Source organism: Taudactylus pleione, unplaced genomic scaffold (genome assembly GCF_031769625.1).
Source record: "Taudactylus pleione unplaced genomic scaffold, aTauple2 ptg000095l, whole genome shotgun sequence".
Taxonomy (NCBI): Eukaryota; Metazoa; Chordata; class Amphibia; order Anura; family Myobatrachidae; genus Taudactylus; species Taudactylus pleione.
The window spans coordinates 17,046,084-17,070,000 of record NW_028284497.1 but is presented as its reverse complement, the minus strand read 5'-3'; the positions used below and the strand labels follow the sequence as shown (position 1 = coordinate 17,070,000).

Below are 23,917 nucleotides of genomic sequence, written 5' to 3'. Positions count from 1 at the left end.
TAAAAGAAGTCAACTAAAATAGTGGCCTGGGGAGGGAAGGATGGAAAGTCCCCAGGGCTCAGTCTTTCTGCAAACATGGGTGTTTAATACTGTTAGAAATACCCTTCTCTACCTGGGCCAGAAGTAGGAGATTGGGGGGAGGGGGAAAAGGAGTCGGTTGGGTGTGCTGAACACAGCGGCTGCTGGTCGATTACTTTCCTGCAGCTGCCAGTAGGTGATCTGTCATGTTCACAATAGATACAACTGCGTCAGGGAAAGCCTAGCACGCTAGGCAAGTGGTCATCTGAAATCTTCGTTACAGGTAATTGCATTTATCATGAACATCAAACCCCTGAGCATCTCTATGCTGTCTCAGAGTGAGCCTCTCACCTAAGACACCTCTGCTTCTCCAGCTACGTGCTATGAATTTGCAGAGGCTCACTAGGAGATACTTAGAAAATGGTCTCAACACGCTTGCTTTTTTTTCTGGCCATCGTCACTAACCAATCACTTCGTGTGTGCAGGGCGGCTTTGCAGCATACGCAGTAGCAAAAACGCTCCACCGTATAAGGCATTGGCAATTTGTGCTTCTATGAATCGGGCCCTATATTTCCATTGTGTGCTGTGAATTTTAGCATTTTCTCTACGGACAGTGAAGCTACGCTTCCAATTACAATCCAGTTTCATCCCAGCCAGATATGACAAGGAGACAGGGTCACAGTCAAGAGGGAGTTGTAGCTCTAGATTTGCAGATGCGATTGGCTGTGAATGGTTTGCAGAGATGCAAATTGCAATTAAGTTTCAGATGGACTAAATAAGGCCCTTAAGGTATTAAGGGCACAGACATCCATATCCTTTCTTAAAATTATTTTCTTCTTCCTCCACTAGGGGGCACAGGGACAACAATGTGTATAGCCTAGAGCAGTGATTTTCAACCTTTTTTAACTTGCGGCACACTACACAAGATTTTAAAATTGCCAAGGCACACTATCCGGCGATGCGGTGTGCGCGGACTATGAAAAAACACACTACATTAGTTCCCACAGGAACAAAACACACTACATTGGCCCCCACAAGAATAAAAAACACATTACATTGGCCCCCACAAGAATAAAACAATCCCATTGGCTGGCCTAACAGAAAAAAAACCACATTGCTCCCCACAAAAAAAACAACCATACCACATTGCGCCGCACAGAATTGCTCCCACAGAAAAAGAAACCTATGGCTGGCCCCACAGAAACAAAAAACACATTGTTCCCCACTAAATAGGCAAATATATGGCTGGATAACATGGCTGGTTCTCACTAAAAAAAATGACATGACTGGTTCCCACGAAAAAATAAACTATGTCTGGTCCCCGCAAAACCCACATTTCTTCCCCCCTTGTCACTCACACTGCAGCAGGATCGCGTGCGTGCGGGCTTCCAGGCAGGCTGCAGAGCCTGCCTGGACAGAGCGCGGGCTGGCTGATTGGCACAGGGCGTTGGCTGGCAGAGCGGGCTGGAGGGCAGTGGACAATGCGGCGTGCGTGACCTGTGATGTCACGCCGCCGCATCTTTGCAGGTCACTACCTGGTCGCGCCTGAGTCTCCCAGAGGAGCTCAGCGGCCCGGGATGTTGAAGTACAGTAAAATGTGCCCGGTGGCCCTGACAGCCCCGCGGCACACTTCACACCGGTTGAAAACCGCTGGCCTAGAGAGTCTGGGCATCAAACACTTAATTTTATTACCCAGCAGCCTCTCCCCTATACCCCGCCCCCTGTCCATGGCCAGCCAGTTTTCAGTTTGCTGCTGTTTAAAGTGGTAGTAAGTATTTTGTGTAGTCCGACGTATAGCGGCTCACAAGCCTTCCTCAGGGACATGTGGAGAGTAGAGATTTAACAAATGTTCCCTTAATGGAGTGAATACCAGAAAGCACAGCGGTATCTCGCGATACTACGCCACCGATCCCAGCAGACATTGCAGCATTCGAGCTAACCCAGAGTCTGTAATTAGGCACACACTCTTCCTGTCACTGAACCATCTCCAGTCTCCCCACCTCTTTTGAGTTGAGCGGCGGTGGACAGCCGGGGACCACGTGACCTGACTGTCCCGCCGCGTCTGGTGAATAGAGAGGACTACATAGCGAGTGTGTAACCAGGCATACACTCCATCAGAGGCAGCAGCAACGCAAGACCATTTACCAACTGGATTGAAGGTCACGGGATGCCACCCTTCCAGAGCGCAACACCCACAGTACTAATATAATTATTGCCACATTATACCAGGAGAAAGATATTTGATTATGGACTTGGCCCGACTAGATAAAGCAACTTTTAACAACTATAATAGTTGCACCCCCTGGCGTCCAGATACCTATAGAGCAGCAAAAAATCAAATCAAAAATGGTTCTACCCCTAGAACCGTAATAACATAGGGACTAAATAAAACTTGAAAGATCAATTGCGCTTGTATCTTCCACCACCATCATGGTGTAGTATTTTCTTAAAAATTTGTAAAAGTGCACACACCATCCAATGTGTAATAAACGTATCCAACAATTAAAACAAGATGGGAAATTACCAGAAAACCCTATATATAGGGCATGTAGATGTTAATGATGGAGGTATTACGGATTCCTCTAACTGCATCTATATTAGGATCCTCTGGAATCACCCACTACTCCAGTAGTTCTGTCACACTAGCAACGCGTTTCGGGAGCTCCTTCTCCCTTCCTCACACTGCCTTGAGGAAGGGAGAAGGAGCTCCCGAAACGCTTTGCTAGTGTGACAGAACTACTGGAGTAGTGGGTGATTCCAGAGGATCCTAATATAGATGCAGTTAGAGGTAATCCGGAATACCTCCATCATTAACATCTACATGCCCTATATATAGGGTTTTCTGGTAATTTCCCATCTTGTTTTAATTGTTGGATACGTTTATTACATATTGGATGGTGTGTGCACTTGTTTTAAAATATGAAAATAAATGTTACAAATTTTTAAGAAAATACTACACCATGATGGTGGTATAATTTTCTTGTTTTTTCATGGTATGAATATTGAGCAAGAGAAGATTTAACAACATAAGGAAGAATTGGATACTACAAAGGGAAGTACTCATAATATCTTAAAAAGATACAAGCGCAATTGATCTTTCAACTTTTAACAACTAGCCTACTGGTACTAACATTAATTAGGAGAAAGGGAGCACTGTGACTACCCTATATCTAATTATTCCATATAATAAATATTAGATTTTACCCACCTGTCAGGCATGTGCATATTTGTCCACCATTAGTGTGCTATACTGATCCACTCCTATATTGGTTACACAGCTCTAATGACCAATCATTATAGATATTTTTAAGCGCAGACACTTATATTTTTGTTATTAATAGCATTGCCTGTCTAGGCAAATGCAAGGAGAGAAGCTTGGGCTCCTGTCTCCACTTATACCTTGCTCCTAGAGTACCTGGTTATATTGTTAAGCTCCTTCCTGCTGTTGCTGGATTGTTGAGCAGTATTTGTCCACTATTCTAATGCATTGAGTGGTTCTGTGTGCTTGTGAGTTAAATGCTTTTTGTGCCTTTGTGTGTACTAATGCCGTGTAACGGTAGGGTAGATGTATAAAGCAGTGGAGAAGTTGCCCACAACAACCACTCAGCTTTGAGGTTGCATTTATCAATTACATTCTATAAAATGATAGGTAGAAGCTGATTGGTTGCTATAGGGAACTTATCCACTGCCACACTTCTCCATGCTCTTCACTGCTTCATACATTTACCCCACTGCTGCTTCTCTTATTTGTGCAGCCCATTTATCAGAAACAATTTGGATTTCTCCACCCGCTATAGCTTAAGTGAGAATTAAAGTCTTAATTTTATGACTATGTTAGTGCTCCCACTATACCCTATCCGTTATGAAAATATAAAAAAAGCGCACTTGCCTTTTCAGGAGTGCTGTGGCAGTATTGCTCTCACATTTCTTTAACACTAGTCCATAGGGGACACAGGGACTACGCTGGGGTATAGGCTGGCAGACCAAACCGTTAGAATCTTCAGGATTGTGCAGCCCAGGCTCCTCCTCCCTTATACCCCACCCCCAGCCCAGGCAGGCCAGTCTAGTTTGGTGCCGCACTAGCGGGCACCTATGTATTGGGGCTGCTGAAGCAGCCTCAATTTTTCTTCTTTTTTCACTTTTTATTTTATTGAGCCCGGCGCTGCCACTCCACCAACCCCCGACGCTGGCGAGTGGGTCAGCGACCTCGGCCGGGTTCTCTCTGCACACGGAGGACCCCAGCTGCAGCCAGACACCGGGGGCAACAACAAGGTAAGGACTGCTCCCTGCTTGCAGGGAGCCACATCAGCGCGGCTGTCACTGCACCCCCGCTAGACCACCAGGGCACTTAGATAGCGGGAGGGTCTGCAGTGTTGGAGGCATAACTGCTATATTATAGTGACCACCAGCGGAACTGTAGGCGGCCATTGCCCGGGGGGATCTATGTCAGCAGGAGGAGGTAGGCTCTCCCCGTTAGCCCCTCCCCTGGCCCTTGGTGTGATCCCTCATGGAGGCTTCCCGCCACAGGGTTTCTCCTCCTCCTCTCCTCCCTTGCACAGATGCTGAGCAGCCATCTTACAGAGGTGCTGGCTACAGTTTGTCGTCAGAGAGGTTTTTGCTCCTGTCTCTCTGTATACCTCCCCTCAGGTCAGGTTATACAGTCTAGCTCCATCCAACCGACCGGGCATTATAATAATAGGCATTATCTGCCTATTATTATTGCATTGAATGTGACTGTGCTTGTTCTCATTTTTCACACTATGATCTTTCTTACTATAGCTGTGAAGGAGTTAACTCCCCCTCTGTTGCCCCACTCATTGTTAAATATGTGTGGCCCTTACATTCAGTGCACTGTTCCCTATTTCGCATCCCTGTTATATAACTCGGTGTTTGGGACTTTTCTTGAAACACAGTAACATGTCTTGCAAGAACAAAGCGCCCAAGGAGAAGGAGGCTCCTTTGCTGCGTAGATCTTGTTCTGCTGGTCACTCTCGACAGGATGCGGTCCAGGACGGTCTCTGTATCCGGTGTTGCTCAGGCACGCAGCGAGATGTCCCATCTACTGCTTCCAGCCAGGAACCGAAATGGGCAGCCAACTTGTCGCAGGTAATGTTGCAGTTGGTGGATCGCCTTACAACGCCCGCGCTTGTCCTTCTTACTTTGGGGGTCCAAGCCGTCCCTATTATGCAGCATTATCTGCAGCTGCCTGCGGTGGAACCCACATGGATGAGCTCCTTCTCACAATCAGTGCAGGGCTTAGCACAGGTGTCTGCCTCCTTTCAGCAAATGCTGGATAGGGACTATACTTCTGGACGCAGACCGTCCAGAAGTGAGAGCTTTGTCCTCCAGACGATTGAGGTTTCAATTTCAGAACTCTCCCCGGACCAGGAGGAGGATTTTTCCGGTGCCTCTGAGGATGAGACCTCGTCTGTTAAGGAGGATCCTCTCAGGTAGATGTTGCCTTAGTTAGGGCAGTCAGATCGGTCCTTTCTATTGGGGATGAGGAAACGGCTCCTAGACCCAAGGCGCCGGTTTTCAAACGTGAGAAAAAGGTCTCAGTGGAGTTTCCTAGATCTGAACAGATTTAGGAAATACTTACGGAGGCTTGAAACGCTCCTAATAGGCGGTTTCAGGTCTCCTAGCGCATTGCGTCCTATTACCCGCTCCCTGCCGACGAGCATAGCAAATGGGAGTCTCCTCCTCCTCTTGACGTGCACATTGCCCGTCTTATCAAGAGTTCTACCCTTCCTATTTCCAATACGGCTTCCCTCAAGGATCCGACGGAAATGAAGTTGGAAAACTTCCTTAAGGGAATTTATTCACATCCAGGTGCTATCGCACGTCCGGCCATGGAGTCTGCATGGGTGACTAAGGCGATTGGCACTTAGGCAGATGCCCTGGAGGAGGGCCTTACCTCGGGGGCCCATGGCAACCAGCTATTACCTCTGGTGGTGCACATCCTATCCATATTCCTATCTGCATGAATCGGCTCTTGACACAGGCATCTTTACTTCTAAGGTGTCAGCTTCTTCTGTGTCAGCCAGAAAGGCCCTCTGGCTGTGCTTCTGGCGCGCTAACATGGACTCTAAGAAGGCCCTTGAGGCCCTACCTCACTCCGGTGACATTCTATTTGGGCCAGAATTTGATAAAATAGTGACCACGGTGGCGACTTCCAAGACAGTGTTTCTGCCTTCGGCAGCAGGACCTAGAGCTCGAGCGTCCTCTTTTCGCCCACAAGGGAAGGCCAAAGGGCAGTCCCAGAATTCTTCTGCTACAACTTCCAAGCCTAAAAGCAAGCAATCCTGGACTATCACACACCCGGCTGTCAAGCCAGCCAACAAGTCTACCGATTGAAGGGGCAGGCCATTTCTTGGGGGACACCAGTATGGGAGGCCGGTTTCTGCTTTCCTCAGACGTCTGGATGACAACCACGTTGGGTGCCTGGGTTCGCGGCGTAGTCTCGTAGTGGCGTACACCGGCACGTTTTTTTTACCACAGGTCTTCCGGGAAAAGCAAAAGTGTTGCGGGAGTCAATTCACTCTCTACTAGCCTCCAAGGTAATAGTTCCTGTCCCTCTGGAGCAGAGGGACTCTGGCTTCTACACCAATCTCTTCTTGGTTCAGAAGCCGAATGGCTCCTTCCGACCAATTCTCAACCTCAAATCCCTCAACAAGTATTTGCGGGTCTCCAAGTTCCGTATGGAGTCTTTGCGCTCTGGTTTGCAGTCAAGGAGAAGCACGACCAGTTTCGGTCCTTGCCCTTTGGTTTTTCCACGGCTCCTCGTGTGTTCACAAAGGTCATGGCGGTTATGGCAGCTCACTTGCGGCACAAGGGTATCAGAATTCTTCCTTACCTGGATGATCTGCTTATCCTAGCCAGAGCTCCGGATATGTTCAAGGAGCACCATCGTCTCACAATAGATCTTCTACAGTCACACGGGTGGGTCATCAATTAGAAGAAGACCTCCCTGACTCCGGCCCACCTTGGGGGCCCTGGTGGATTCTCTGTTTCACAGTGGACAAGATTTGGGATCACAGGACAGGATTCGAGGGTTCTTACTTCATCGCCAGGTGTCCATTCACTCCTGCATGCGGATCCTGGGATCTCTGTTCTCCACCTTCGACATGGTGGAGTACGCCCAGTTTCACTTCCGACCTCTCCAGCTGGAGATTCTGACTCGTTGGAACGGATCCCATCTCCAGATCAAGCTGCAGACAATCGTCCTATGTCAGGACGTTCGTCTCTCCTTTGCGTGGTGGCTCCAGAACTCCCACTTAGACAAGGGTCACCCCTTCTGGATTCTGGACTGGGTCCTTCTCACCACGGATGCCAGTCTTCATGGGTGGGGAGCTGTAACCTGCCAACAGTCCTTCCAGGGTCGATGGACAGCTCAGGAGAGCTTTCTCCCGATCAATGTCCTGGAACTTCGATCTGTCTTCAGGGCTCTCTGTCAGGCTCAGCAATTCCTTCAGCTTTGCCCAGTCCAGGTACATGCAGACAACGCGGCGCCCGTCGCCTACATAAACCATCAAGGCGGCACTCACAGTCGCGGTGCCATGAGAGGTCAGTCACATCCTCTGTTGGGAGGAACATCATGATCTAGCTCTGTTGGCAGTTTTCATTCCGGGTGTCCAAAATTGGGAAGCGGACTTTCTAAGTCGCCAAGACGTCCACTCTGGCGAGTGGGCCCTTCATCCGGACGTCTTTCAGCTTCTAGGTCATCGTTGGGGCCTGCTGGAAGTTGATCTGATGGCGTCTCGGTACAACCACAAGGTACCATAGTACGGATCTCGTACCAGAGACCCAGGGGCTCTTCTGGTGGACGCCTTGGCGGTTCGGTGGACTTTCAATCTCATGTACATATTCCCTACGATCTCACTTCTGTTGAGGGTTCTCCTCAAATTCAAGTTGGAGGGCAGCACCATGATTCTGGTAGCTCCCGATTGGCCGCTGAGGGCTTGGTATTCACATCTGAGTCTCTCCATAGATGCCACGATCTTCTGTCTCAGGGCCCGTGCTTCCACCCGGATCTGATTCACCTCGCTTTCACGGGTGGCAGAGAATGAAGAGAGCCCTCATCTTGTGGAGACTTCTCCCCTGTCTAAAACGAAGATCATGATGTCCTGATTCAGATGGAACTTAGAAACCTGAAATAAAAGAGAGATTGGCCACTGTAAGAAGCCCTAAAACAAGCGCCCAGTTCCGTCCGATGCTTAACATAACTGAGTTCCCAGTCAATCAGTGAGTCTCAGGAATGGGGGAGTTACAATTTTTAGCCCAAAAATTAGCCCAATCTTCCTGCCACCACAGTCTATACTTCATGGTGATCTAGTATCCCACAATTGGATGCTAGAAAAATATATACAGTCAGGTGCATAAATATTGTGACATTGACAGAATTTTCATATTTTGGCCTCTATTCACCAACACAATGGCTTTGAAATGAAACAAACAAGATGTGCTTTAACTGCAGACTTTCAGATTTAATTTGAGGGTAATTACATCCAAATCAGGTGAACGGTGTAGGAATTACAACGGTTTCTATATGTGCCTCCCACTTTTTAAGGGGCCAAAAGTAATGGGACTATCAACACAAAAGCTATTTCATGGACAGGTGTGGGCTATTCCCTCGTTATTTCATTATCAATTAAGCAGGTAAAAGGTCTGGAGTTGATTCTAGGTGTAACATTTGCATTTGGTATCAGTTGCTGTCGACTCTCAATATGAGATACAAAGTGCTGTCACTATCAGTGAAGCAAGCCATCATTAGGCTGAAAAATCAAAACAAACCCATCAGAGAGATAGCAAAAACATTAGGTGTGGCCAAATCAACTGTTTGGAACATTCTTGAAAAGAAAGAACGCACCAGAGAGCTCAGCAACACCAAAAAACCCGGAAGACCACGGAAAACAACTGTGGTGGATGACAGAAGAATTATTTCCCTGGTGAAGAAAAACCGCTTCACAACAGTTGGCCAAATCAAGAACACTCTCCAGGAGGTAAGTGTATATGTGTCAAACTCAACAATCAAGAGAAGACTTCACAAGAATGAATATAGAGGGTTCACCACAAGATGTAAACCATTGGTGAGCCACAAAAACAGGAAGACCAGATTAAAGTTTGCCAAACAACATCTAAAAAAGCCATTACAGTTCTGGAACAACATCCTATGGACAAATGAGACAAAGATCAACTTGTACCAGAGTGATGGGAAGAGAAGAGTATGGAGAAAGAAAGGAACTGCTCATGATCCAAAACATGCCACCTCATCAGTGAAGAATGGTGGTGGTAGTGTCATGGCGTGGGCATGTATGGCTGCCAATGGAACTGGTTCCCTTGTATTTATTGATGATATGACTGCTGACAAAAGCAGCAGAATGAATTCTGAAGTGTTTCGGGCAATATTATATGGTCATATTCAGTCAAATGCTTCAGAACTCATTGGACGGCGCTTCACAGTGCAGATGGACAATGACCCGAAGCATACTGCAAAAGCAACCAACCAGTTTTTTAAGGCTAAAAAGTGGAATTTTATGCAATGACCAAGTCAGTCCCCTGACCTGAATCCGATTGAGCATGCATTTCACTTGATGAAGGGAAAATGCCCCAAGAACAAGCAGGAACTGAAGACATTTGCAGTAGAGGCCTGGCAGAGCATCACCAGGGATGAAACCCAGCGTCTGGTGATGTCTATGCCTTCCAGACTTCAGGCTGAAATTGCCTGTAAAGGATTTGCAACAAAGTATTAAAAAGTGAAAGTTAGATTTAGGATTGTTTAGTTTGTCCCATTACTTTTGGCCCCTTAAAAAGTGGGAGGCACATATAGAAACCGTTGTAATTCCTACACCGTTCACCTGATTTGGATGTAATTACCCTCAAATTAAATCTGAAAGTCTGCAGTTAAAGCACATCTTGTTTGTTTCATTTCAAAGCCATTGTGGTGGTGAATAGAGGCCAAAATATGAAAATTCTGTCAATGTCCCAATATTTATGCACCTGACTGTGTGTGTGTGTATATGTATTATATATATATAATCCATGGGTATTTGGATGTTATAACTAATATTCTGTCTGCACATTTATTGAAGAACTACCTATATTGCTGGAAGACACAAATTGACTTATAGTTACTAAAATAAGCATATAATATACAGTTTCTGATATGTTAAATTGATGCAGATGTGGACAACACCTTCCGAAGACCACTTCTATTTACACATTAAAATGTTTACCTGACCTGCCCCTTCCTCTTAATGGAGCCTCAGGAACTGCAATTTAGGGGGTAGATTTACAAAGACTTCTAAAGATGAAAAGTGGTGGTGTTACCCATAGCAACCAATCAGATTCTATCTATTATTTTTCTATTGCATTCTAAAAATGATAGACAGAATCTGATTGGTTGCTATGGGTAACACCATCGCTTGTCTGGTTTAGAAGCTTTAGTAAATCTACCCCCAGAGGTCTAACTTCTCTGCATGCACAGCCTGTGGGGTAAGACAACATAGCAACCAGTACAGAGATTGCAGTTTCCTGATGGTCTGTTGGGTAAAACTCACAGCTGGAAAACAATCCACTATAATGGAGGACCCCGGGGATAAGCTGCTTCAGCGTGCAATTTACCAGGGATAGGCCTAGGTGAAGGAGCAGCCCTGCTAACATTTTCTATTAACCTGTCAGTGCTCTTTTAGGTCTTGTGATGTTATTCATACCTTAAGCTTGTGGATAAAACCATTTTCACATGCACTAGCTCTCTGTATAAATTGGGCACATTTTCAAAATGGCTAATTCCAGCAATCTGTAAACTCTTTGTGTTCTGTGTGTTTTAGGTTGAAAATGATTTGATATTGTTTATTGATGGAAAACCAGTTATGGTCACCTGGAAAACTCCTGAAGGAAAAGAAAAGCCAAGCTTGCTCTGGGTACTACAAGCATCCTTTATCCTATGTACTATATTTGCCGCTCTGTTTAAGTACTGATTGTCCATCTGTCGTGTTTATTATGATTTACTACCCTGTCATCCTCTTATCATGTGTGACTATTTTTTCTTTCTTTTAAGCATGTTAATTTCTTTTTTTTTATTATGTATTAATTTCAGTTTGTATTCATCTTGGTCAGTGTGTGATCCATGTAGGTCTCTTTCTCATTGTCAGATCTGTGATATCCCAAAAGAGCGTGTAAGTGATCATTGCCAGCATAACTTCAAGGTGATCTGGAAGGATGGAGACACTCAGAAGGAATGTGTCTTATATCCAGGTGAGTGGTATTTGATGTCATCTATATACATGTAATACCACTAAATGGTATATGCCTCAGTAATGGAAATGTTTCTGTGTAGGAAGACGAAAAAGTTTTTTTCGAGAGTCTGCATTGGAAGATAACATCTTTAGGTAGTTATGTGTTTGTTTCTTTTGCTGGTGGGTGTTGTGGATAAATGTTTTTGTTTAGTTTTCTCCCCTCACCCCCAATGCAGTGAGTTACCTGTTTTGTTGTACAAAATGTTTTGCACATACTGTGACTGACTGCAGTATACATACAACCAGTTCTATTTGTCTCAATTGTGTCTACAAACTGTTTCTAGTTTGGAGCTATCGGAGGGAAAGAGCAGTGTCTTGCAGCGAGAGCTACAGTCTTGCAAGGAACTGCAGGAGCTAGAGCCGGAGAATAAGTGTAAGTTTATGTACTGACATACTTGCTAGGCGATAAATCCTAGGTTCTATAGTCTCTCAGTATTTCCCAACGCCTATCCTGGAACACCCCCAGCAGCTCATGTTTTGAGGATTTCTATCTGTGGGAACAGTTGGGATAATGAGTGACCCAATCAATAACAGTAATGCACTTGTTCCTAATTAAGGACTTATTGTCGATACTTGTGCGGAGGAACCCTAGCTTAAATGTTAGCAAGCATAATTTAAACATGAAACCAAGGGCAAGTGTGCAAATGTTTTTCTATACTTGATCTGTGCCAGCCACACAAGGTAGAACTTGACAGTATTGAAAAAGATTGCTAGGAAGGTTTCTATCAGCTGTGTTTCCATGGAGAGATACAGAATGATTTTGTGAGTACCATTAATGTTTCATTCTTCCATTAACCCTATTGTCATCAATTACCTAACTGCTAAGCTTAGCACTTAAACACCAGCCAATTTCCCCTCCATAATTTCAAACCATTAAGCTAGGTACGCACTACGCAAACCATTGCACGATATATATTGTACTGATCGCACAGTGTGTACGCCCAATCACGCGTGCCTGCGGGTCGCATCGTGCAGCACAGTGGATGGGACGATGCTGTGAACGACACCATGCTGCTAAATGCAGCATGGAACTACACATCGCGCTGTCATCCACTTCATCGAATCCACTGCGATGTGTTGTGCCGTCACTGGGTGCACACATAGTGTAATGTGTACCCAGCTTTACTTTTGCGGCCCATGACTTGACTGCCTTAACTTGTAAAGCAGGTGCAATGATGGGATGATGACGTTTTATCTCACTTGGATATATGGTATTATATTACCTCCACCCACCTGCACCTGTGAATGTACAGTATATAACCCAGGAATTTATGACCTAATAAATTGTAACGTGTAAACCTAGGTTTTCAGGAGACTGATCCACAAAATTGCCATTGTCTGTGCCTGTGTAAATGTAAGGTTTTGTGCTATATGACACAAATCTGTTTTGCATGAGCACCTTTCACCTTAATGCAGTATAACTGTGCTTCACATAGTTCTCCAAGGTGCATGGGTACCCTCCTCCCTAAAGTCAGATGCTTACTGATAGCCCACTGTTCCAGTTTTTGAGCCAGGTACCATTTAACTTCCTGGCATCCTGTCATTTAATGCCTTTATTATATTCCCCCATTGCTGCTGAGCGTGTTTTGTGGCGGGTCACATAGGAATAATATGATAGCTCAGCAAGGCATACCATTTTGAAAAATATATAAACCTACTGCATCAAATGAGGATCAGTGTGTTTATAGAGGCCAGGATGTGGTAAAATAGAGCATTAGAACCCCCCATGTCTGGATTTCTTAATGCTTTCTATATCATAGGGTGTTATCGTCAACAGTAAATAACTATTAAGATGTCATATTGCTTGAAAGAAGAGACTCCCTTCTTTAAAGCAAGGGTGCCCCAGAGTTTTGCATGAAGTGCCCTCCCCAGCTGCTACATTTACTAGTTTTTTGCAGTTCAAGTTGATATTGTCACAAGTGACCACTAAGGGGGTGTATCATTTGAAAGAGGGCAGATTCCCTTATCCTTGGACTTGATAATGATCTCACAATCGGATATCGAAGGGGTTATCTGATCACCAGTGAATTACTTCTCAGGGCTCAAATCATTTCGAAGGGGAGACTCACCTCTTTCAAACAAGAGTAGCCCTGGGTCTGTGGGTGCCAGGATGGTGGAGATTGAGCACTCTTAATGCTCTCACCCCATGTCTTGGCTTTATAAAAGTTCTGCAATGTTTATCTTGGAAGGGGTGGAGCTTTGTTTACATTATCACAGATCCACTGTGATTACATCATTAAGCTCCATCCCCTCCCAGGTCCGAGCGGCATCAACTTTAAGGAAACTTTTTGGTAATTTTCCCCCTCCCCATTTGAACTCCTGCTGTGGTTAGGGCCATTCACACTCATTCCTAACAGCGAAGGGGTTAACATACAACAGTAGCAGAAAGAAAGAAGTGATAATACCACTGTATAGGTCATTGGTACGTCCTCATCTCGAATATTGTGTTCAGTTCTGGAGGCCATATCTCCAGAAGGATATTAATACATTAGAGACTGTACAAAGAAGGGCAACTAAAATGGTGCAAGGTCTACACCACAAAATGTACCAGGAAAGACTAAAAGATCTTAATATGTATAGTTTGGAGCAGAGAAGGGAAAGGGGGGACGTGATAGAAACATTCAAATATATAAGGGTTTTAACAGGGTAAAGGAAGGAGACATTCTTCAAAGAAAGAGAAGTATTAGAACAAGAGGACATGTTCTGAAACTGGAGGGTGGTTGGTTCAGGGGAAATTTGAGGAAAAATTACTTCACAGAAAGGGTAGTGGACAAGTGGAATAGCCTCCCATCAGAGGTGGTAGAGGCTAAGACAGTAGAACAATTTAAACACGCATGGGATAGACATAAGGATATCCTTCAGAAGAAGTAAGGATCAATAAGGGTTGATGTAATAATATGTTTAAAATGGGCAGACTAGATGGGCCAAGTGGTTCTTATCTGCCGTCAAATTCTATGTTTCTAACATTGTTAGGTATCAGAAGTAGGAGATGCACTAGTTAAAGAAAATCTTTTAAAAAATACCTTTTTATAAAAACACTTTCTTATAAATATTACAAAGTACACATTTGGTCTTCAAAACATGGCAAAAATAGCTGAGTACATTTTGGTGTACCTGTTTGAGAATCCATTGATTATATGAATATAGTGATGGTTGCAATTTTCCTCACGCACTCTGCATAGTCATTAAAGAGATAAATATAATACATACAAATACATTTGATATTTCTGTCTCTAAAACAAACAGATTTTATTATGCTTTCCCATTTTGGTAGTACAGTCTAATGACCTGCAGATGTCGCCATCAGTAAAGAAGTATAGTCAGATGTTTCTAATATAGGTTTAGCTGGGCTGGGATTCCTGTCTAGGTAAATATAGTGTGTCTAATATCAACAATAATGACAGAAAGTAAAGTCAGGCTGCACATAGCATTGACACAACATTATTTGTGCATATATATCACAATGAAACCATCGCATGAGGCCTGCTGTCTTTATCTGCTCTGTATCTCTGATCACCCTTCATTTCCCCATTTGTTTCTCTGTTGTAGGGTGCCTACTGACTATAATTCTCCTAATGCGAGCTCTGGATCCACTCTTTTATGAGAAGGAGTCTCTCTGCTATTTTGACATGCTAAAGGTATGAATTTTTTTTATTTGAAAAGATAATAGAAAAAAATAGCTCAGTAATGTTCAACCATTAAAGTATATTAGAGATGAGTGGTTCAGTTTTGGCTCAGATTTTCCAGCCAGGATCGGATCTCTAAAATTAAATAATTGGTTTAAAGCAATATTACTTTATATCAAATGCTCATAACTACATACGACTGGTAATACAAAAAAAAACTGTCACTCTAGTTTGTCAATCATATAGCGACATTAGTAGCTATATGATTTGTAACAGTAATTCTCTTATATTGGCTAAAAAGAATCTAATAAGTTGGGTTTCAGTTTGATGGCTTGTAGTAAGGTGGCTTGCAAAGTAAGGCCCAAATCTGTAAGCAGACAAACAAAAGTTCATGGAGTCCAATGCAGTGTACAGTGTGTACTGCTGATGGCTAAGGAGGAGAAATGACACCGGAGACTTCACAATACTTGGTTAGGAAAGTGTATGGATCGGTGGATGGTTACATAAGACCAAATAATGCCATGTGTTCCCCTTTGAGAGTGAAGCGTCGCTAAGTGCATGATCAAATAGTAATACGCTTATTCTCTTTCATCACAGGTGGTGGACCAGATGCGTTCTGGTTACTATGATGACCTGTGTAGCAAGTTCCAGATAGAAAATGCCATATTAAAAATGGAATACGCAGATGTAAACGTGGTCAATCTTTCAAATAAGGTAATCTGTGGAAACACCCCTCTAAACACATGCACGGATCATTTATTGTCAGTATCTAAAATATCTCATTCTGCTCTTAGGGACTGACACGACTCTACCACCTAGACCACCTGGTCTTGGTCAGTCATATGTGTCTTTCCAATAATCAGCTCCGCTCCCTTCCGAGTGACTTGTCCATGTTGCGGTACATTGAGGTATGTTTCTACTAATCTGTGTATGGTTGGAGGGACTATGGAGAAGTATATGTATGATGCAAGAGGAAGCAATTTTGTCATGATTATGTGGGGAAGGGTTCTCAGATGTACTTATAGGGAAATGTGTATAAGTGTAGTACATACTACATCCGAGAGGGTGGTTATGAGGGGAAGGGGAATAAAGGTTGTCCACAAGGTTTGTGCAAAGTGCTGGCATTGTAACAGCAAGGCAATGAACTAAATGTAAAAAATTTAATAATCATTAACAGTAAATTGTTAACTCTTTTAATTGTTTTCAAATGTGTAGTTACAATATGTGATCAATTACTATAATAGAGGACATCTTTATTTTAGACAGTCAAATTTTCATATTTTTGCAATGTTATATTTTCACTTTTATTTCTTACAAAATCCAAGCTGAATCCACACGTATGGATAAATCCCATCCCAGATGCACAGATATTACCATATTTATTTGGTAACTAATTGGGGGTGATGTGGCCAAACCTGTCTAGTTACCAGGCAGAACCATACCATAGTACATATATAAATATAATATACTTTAATCCCCAAAGTATCTGCAGCCAAAAAGATATAGGGGTCTATTTACTAAGTAGTGTTAGGAGACAGATTGAAAAGTGATAAGAAAGTGATAAGGTGCCAGCCAATCAGCTCCCAACTGCCATTTTTCAAACACAGCCTGTGAGATGACAGTTGGGAGCTGATTGGCTGGCACCTTATCACTTTCTTATCACTTTTCACTCTCTCTTATCACTGCTTAGTAAATAGACCCCATAGAATGAGACCAAGATGGATAAAGTTGGCTTCATGAACGTTGACAAAAAACTTAAAAATAAAATAGAATTCTCTGAATTTAGATATATTAAACTATATATTAAATATATTAACATGTTATTTTTCTGTGAATATCAATTGAGAATGGCAACGGTAAGCTGCATTTTTGAAATGGAAAAAATACCAGTGCTTAAGATATTCATGGCGATCCATATTTATCTACAATCAGTCACCTACTAGCTGAGAACAACAGTCACTCTCAAAGAGACATATCAATGCCTATCTTGTCTCTCTTGGAATATAGAAGAATGTGATCCAAGAGTTCTACTCCTGTCTGCAGCTACAATGGAAATAGATGCCCTTTTGGATAAATTCTAGTTTCCATTGGTCCAGGACATGACAAACTGTCCATCCATGCCTAGATGTCACCAGTGTGGTGTAATGGCATACTTTATGTTTTTAGTACACATTTCATTTCTTGCTATGAGTAGAATATTTCACTACCATAGACTATATGGGTCCTGTTTATTCCATTCAAGGTAACACCTGGTTTTATTGTAATGCTGCCAGGAACATTTAATTTAGTGTCCTCCTAAGTCATCAGATCTGATTTGAGAGATGGATTGACTCTACAAGTTGGAGCCAGCATGTAACAGAGTGCAACATGGGAGTGGGCACTAAGCATGAGTGTAACTGTATCAGGGATGCTTCTTGGGTTTTTGTGTAGTTCACTGTCATAGATATATTGTGAATGGGTCAACAAATAACATCAAGCCAACAGTGTTTGCTTAGTTGGAAAGTGTCCATGTATGTAAGGGGATTGACATGTTGGCAGTAACAGGTTAGTTAGTGTACTAACAGATTAGTGCAATAAGAATGCCTACTTGGTCACACATGGGGTATGGCAGGTAATGACCCAGATATCACACTCAGAGCTAAACAGAACATAGGAAGGTTTTTTTTTTAAATTACCCAACAAATGATAACTTATTATATATTATGTGTCACTAGTGCTAGATGAATTGCTAGTATTTCGCTGTGATAGGTGAAGAATCTGTTGACATGCATTATATGAAGATGAAATTTAGTTTAACTAATAATTTGGATGGGGTTCAATACGAAAAACAAAATGCTAAATCTTATTGACCTGCATTGTGACCCCCCCCCACCCCCAGATGTCTATGGAAGGCAGGTATAAACTCAGTCTTGTTGGGACTGATTGGTCCCCATATTTATGCAGTCTTTATTCCTTGCAGCTCATTTAGAAGTTGTTTTGCACCACAAAATCTTTTATTGGTCACAGTATGGGGAGCACTGCAGAGAAGCCCACATTCATCAAAGAAAGTAATGACTCTCCCACTCCTCTCATCATTACCTAATTTTTCACTCTCATAGTTTCTGCTATTGTTGCCACAATAATCCATTCATGTTATGTATATACAGAGCAATAATAGGAAATTGATAGGAATAGGATTAAAAATGTCCCTTTGCCCTATCTAACCTCTCAGATAGTGAAAGTTGCTCTACTTTTAACAACCATGGGCTTGTTGTATCGGAGAACTTGAAAATTATAAACTAAATTTACAAAGCAGATGAAGGCTACAAAAACTATAAGCTCTAACCATTCAAAAGGGCACAGCAGTGAATATACAAGGTTTTCTTACAAGTGATGGAAAAACCTATACGAGGTGTGGCTATTACTTTAAATACTGAGAATGTACTTGTAAAAAATAAACCCTATTGCATGAGTTAAAAGGAAGTGAGGGAACATTGACCTTGGACTATCCTAAAACGGTTTTGCAAGTTTCACCCCTCTCACACAGATAGTTTGCTGTCACACAGCGTTCGAAGAAATTGTGTTTTTCCCGTGCATCGTAAAAATGCTTAGTTCAAATGTTGAGCTACGTGATGTTTAGTTAAATTGTACAAAACGCCCACCGAATCTTTCCGTATGCTAACCGAGGCTTACGGGGCAGATTGTATGACACGTGCACATGTGTTTGAGTGGCACAAAAGATTTAGAGACAGTTGCGAGGATGTTGAAGATGATGAACATCCTGCAAGGCCTTGCACATCAAAAACAAATGAAAATGTAGAATAAAATTGAGAAAATTGTTCGAATTGACAGTTGACTCAGCATCCGAATGATAGCAGAAATGGTGAACATGATAAAGAAACTTTTAGGCAAGTTTTGCATCAAGATCTTAACATGACAAAAATTTGGAGGGTTTCAAGTCTTTTCACTGTCGAGCAGAAAGAAAATCTAAAACAAATTTGTACAGACATTTTGGAACAAATTCAAGCGGATTCGCATTTTTTTAGGTAAAGTTATTACATTTGATGAAGCAAGGATTTTCCAGTACGATCCTGAGACAAAATGCCAGTCCATGCAGTTACAGGAGGGGCACATTATAAAAATAAAGTAAATATTGTGCAGGTGAGAGAATCATGGCTTCAAGAAAATATCTATACATTCTAGACACTAAAGCTGGCCACACACTAGACCAACTTACATCCAACCAGCCAACTTGTTGATTGGTTGGAATGAAAATCTGGTAAGGAATGGGAGTAAATGACAATCAGCAATTTGCTCCTAAATGCCAGAAAACAGATTAAAATGGTCACTCAGACAAGTTTGTTAACTGTTTGATCTACACAATTTGTTCAAACAACAGTTTTTGTCCATTTTCCGGCGTTTGGGAGCAAATTGCTGATTGTCATTTGCTTTCATTCCTTACCAGATTTTCATTCCAACCAATCAACTAGTTGGCTGGTTGGATGAAAGTTGGTCTAGTGTGTGGCCAGCTTAAGACAGAGTTTCCCAAACACTGTCCTCAAGGCTCCCCAACAGTTCAGGTTTTAGAGATATCCTTGGTTGAGCACAAGTGGTAAAACAATTGGCTGACGTGCTAATTAAGGCCCTCATTCAGAGCCGTACGCTCTGAGCAGAGCGCACGCTCTGAATGAGGGCCGTCCTCCATAACTATGGAGCGTCCTCCTGGACGCTCGTATAGCTGTGGCTCACCACCCACAGCCTATACGACCGTGCAGTTTGATGGCCGCGATGGTCTTGACCATCGCGACCATCGAAACTGCGAGCCGGAGCCTGCGGTTGAGGTTTTCAACCGCAAGGCCCGGAGTGATTTTGGCTTTATCAGAGCCAAAATCACTCCCACTGACATCACTAGTGATGTCAGTGGGCCGGCTTCTGACGGTAGGCGTTCCCTTAGGAACGCCCCCGTCAGGGAGGCACGCCCACCAAAGGGGGCGTGCTGTCAATCAACATCGACAGCACGCCCCCTTTGATCAGACACAACGAGCGAAGGAAAGTCCTTCGCTCGTCGCGTCTGGCGCATGCGCACGACGGAGCTCCCTCCGTCGTGCGCATGCTCAGTGCAGAACATCGACCCACTTGCGAGCGGACAGCCGCTCGCGAGTGGGTCTGAATCAGGCCCTAAGTCACCTGTGCTCAACCATGGATATCTTGAGGACCGCGTTTGGGAACCTCTGCACTAAGGGGTAAATTTACTAAAGTGAGAGTTTTAAGAAGTGGAGATGTTGCCCATAGCAAGCAATCAGATTCTACTTAACATTTAACTAGCACCTACTAGAAGATAATAGCTAGAATCTGATTGGTTGCTATGGGCAATATCTTCACTTCTGAAAACTCTCACTTTAGTAAATTTACCCCTAATGCTCCATTGTCAATGAAAAAACTGATTGTGGAGTACAACATTTGTATGATGAGCTGTGAAATAGTCGTAAGTAGTAGTAAGTAGTAATTCTATAGTAATGGCTTTTTTGTATAGTTTATCATTCAGCTTCTACGTTTTGTTTTTTTAGGTACTTGACGTGGATAATAATAATATTTCACATCTGAGTGGTCTATGGAACTTACCACGGCTTGAGGAGTTATCACTACAGTGCAATAGTATCCTTTAAATGTTTATCATGTGCAAACCAGTATACATTTTCATCATGAAAATTAAGCAGAAGTTTCTGGTCCCCACTGCTATGAATTAGTCTAGCAGTTTTTCTGCTTCTAGCAGTGGCATAATTATAGAGGGTGTAAGGAGTGCACTTGCTATGGGGCCCAGCGGCTTAGCAACTCCCAAGCGGTCTGGGGGGGGGGCGGGTTGTTGGGGATGCCGGAGCGGACTGTAGTGTCACTCACTGACATAGTCCTCCCACCTTCCGCTCCCTGCAGTCTGCAGAGCTAGTTTTCTCATGAGACGATGAGGTGGTCATCTTGCAAGTCTCACTCCTCTCCGGGTGGCGGGCAAGGAGGACTGGGTGCGACTTGGGTGGTGCAGGAGCAGCATCCATCAGTTAGCAAAAGGGCGGCTGCTTCAGTGAGTAGAGTTTGAGACACAGGCAGTGATGTGAGTAAAAACTGTGCTGCTGCTGCTGCTGCCGCCATCATGAGACTGATAATTCATAAATATTATATATATGCATAGACATATATTTATTTATATATAAATACATGTGTGTATATATATGTATGGTTCTAGTTACGCCCCTGACTTCTAGACTCAAAAGTGTTTATAATAGAACGACTAATGGCATTAACTAATATATGTAAAAGTTCCTTTGTTTGACTATTACATTTCTATTTACATTTGCTGTGTAGCTGCCATTATATGATTAATTTTAGGCAAGAGAGGCTGATCTATTCGAGCGCCTTTCCCAGAAGTACTTGCAGTGCAGTTAAAATATTGTTGCCTGCTTGGGTTGTATTGATCCTATGACATGTTCGCTGCGTATGCAAACAGCGTAGAAATACATTTCACAGTGGTGAAGGGTTTAGAACAGAGCAATAAAAAAATCTACCCCCCATGTCACATTTATCCAAAGTGTGATCACCCTGTTGTCTCACCCAATTACACCCATTGAGCCACAAATGGATATCCGGCTGCTTGCCGCGCTACAATGAATAGCCCGCAGAGATGCGTCTACATATTAGATGCATGCGGAATGCGAAAAATGGCAGATCCGGCTGCTTTACATGCAACTCTGAATTAGCTCCTTAAGCTGGCCACACATCTAAAGATTATCTGTCCAACCAGCCAACTAGTTGATTGGTTGGAATGAAAATCTGGTAAGGAATACAATCAGCAACTTGCTCCCAAACCCTGGAAAATGGACCAAAACTGTTGTTTGAACAAATAGTTTAGATCAAACATTTAACAAACTTGTCTGACGCCATTTTCATCTGTTTTCTGGCATTTAGGAGTAAATTGCTGATCATCAGTTACTCCCATACGTTACCAGATATTCATTCCAACCAATCAGCTAGTCGGCTGGTTGGATGTAAGTTGGTCTAGTGTGTGGCCAGCTTTACTGTTGAGTGAAATGAAGCTGAAAAAGACATGTTTACAGTGATTTATTTTTATATAGTGGGTTACTTAATAAATATGAAATATACAGAAACTAATAACATACTGCAGTAGTCCAGTAATTGTATTAAATAATATCTCACCAAAACATCTAAACTGTTTCCTGCATCCTTGCACAGGGAAAATGTATTTAATATGTGATTGCTGAGTCCACTGTGTCATCATTAATTGCAATTGTTAGTCTGGGAATATTATATGATTTAAAAGAATGACGTTGGAGGAAGTACTAGTCGTCCTGGCCAGGATGAATAAGGCTTACTTAATTGACACACTGCAGCAATGGTTCTCAACTTAAACTCTCAAGTTTTCCTAACAGATCGTGTTTTGAGTGTTTCTATCTGTGGAAGCAGGTTGGATAATTACTGACCCAGCAAAATAGATTAATTGACCTGTTGTGCATGATTAAGGAAATCCACAAAACATGCCCTGTTCAGGCACTTGAGGACTGGAGTTGAGATTCCCTGCACTGTAGCATCCATGCACTGTACTGTTGTCACATCTCTGCTCACAAAGCGTCTTGTGTTTGTTTGGGGATGTTGTAGTCAGGAAATCTAATATATGCACTTACAGGTAAGTCTAGCTCCTTATTTATGGCATTGGTGAATCTTTAAATACGTTAATAGGTGGAAAACAGTCATTTTATTTAATACCTTGGGAGAGATTCAGTTAGAACCTCACACGGTGTGGTGCACTAATTGCGTGCTATTACAGGAGGGAAAAACTCGCACATTTCTGCTCATCGCTGCTAATTGAATCTCCCCCCTTGTGTGACACACATGAGCTCTATATTTCCTCCAGTGCAATGAATCATCGGATCACTTATTTTCCCTTAGCCAAATGTCTTAGAAATAGAGAAAGTACTGGACCTCCAACCACTTTCCAACTGCCCTCGCCTGTCAGTGTTACGTTTACAAGGGAACCCCGTGTGCGAAAGTGCAGACACTCAAGATCAATTGAAAGCTCTTCTCCCACATGTGGGCACTATCGAGCTGTGACCTATGTATTTTGTCATTTGTCCTTGTCACATATGAATAAACATAATATCTTAGATTTGTGGTCTTCATTTTGTGATGTTGCTTTGTGTGAGGAGATAACATTTAAGGAGAGATTGGAGATACTCCAAAGTGAAATGATGGCAGAACAGCAGGACTGGCACAACCAGTTCCATCAGTAATGTGTTATCAACATTTTCTACCTTGAGAAAGACTACACCTGTAGATTTTGCCCAATACATTAGTCTTTAAAATTAGCATAAAATACTTTATAACATTACATAACTTTTTTCTCTCAACACAATCAGTATATCTCTTCCTCAAGCTGGCATCCTTCTCTGTGGTATTATCCTCTATGTTGCAAAACTGTTTTAGCTCTATGTCTAGATATCACGAGTGTCCTCAGCACTGTGAACCTGTTAGGGAGTGGACCTTACAGTACTATTTACTGGCATTTTTCCAGAATGGTCTGAGGGTAGGGCTTGGGCCTAAAAATGTTTATTGGGAGTAGCCGAGACTGACTATAACCAATCATTATGAGGTAATTATGCTGTCCATGGACTCACCTGAGAATGAGATGGGTGGTTCCCTTCTTCCGTCTCACTCCAGCACTTGTTACACCGGTTTCGTACATGGGACTGCACACACCTAGGAAAAACTTCCTTATGAATCAGCACTTACTCACAAAGTACTTGGCTGCTTATACATCATAAAGCTGTATGACGAGGAGTTGGTACCCACTAATATAGTGCACGTATAGCCATAGGAGTTATATTCCCACAATAACATACTAATAAGTAAACATTTAACTAAATGTTTGGAGCTGATAATCTTTATATTCACAGCCATGAATATATATGGAATGATGTACCCCTATTGTAATGA

At 42.9% G+C, this 23,917-nt stretch overlaps 1 protein-coding gene across 2 annotated transcripts in view; it reads left to right on the top strand.

Annotated features, from left to right (window-relative positions):
- Window positions 1-23,088, top strand: part of RABGGTA (Rab geranylgeranyltransferase subunit alpha) — a 51,968-nt gene extending 28,880 nt beyond the window's left edge. For both annotated transcript variants that reach the window (XM_088470026.1, XM_088470027.1), the window contains 9 exons: window positions 10,845-10,937; window positions 11,169-11,271; window positions 11,354-11,405; window positions 11,597-11,685; window positions 14,862-14,950; window positions 15,536-15,652; window positions 15,733-15,846; window positions 20,485-20,572; window positions 22,887-23,088. In XM_088470026.1, coding sequence (XP_088326152.1) covers window positions 10,845-10,937; window positions 11,169-11,271; window positions 11,354-11,405; window positions 11,597-11,685; window positions 14,862-14,950; window positions 15,536-15,652; window positions 15,733-15,846; window positions 20,485-20,572; window positions 22,887-23,035 — 894 coding nt within the window. In that variant the 3' untranslated portion in view covers window positions 23,036-23,088. The remainder of the gene's footprint in view (window positions 1-10,844; window positions 10,938-11,168; window positions 11,272-11,353; window positions 11,406-11,596; window positions 11,686-14,861; window positions 14,951-15,535; window positions 15,653-15,732; window positions 15,847-20,484; window positions 20,573-22,886) is intronic.
- The last annotated feature ends 829 nt before the right edge of the window (window positions 23,089-23,917 follow it).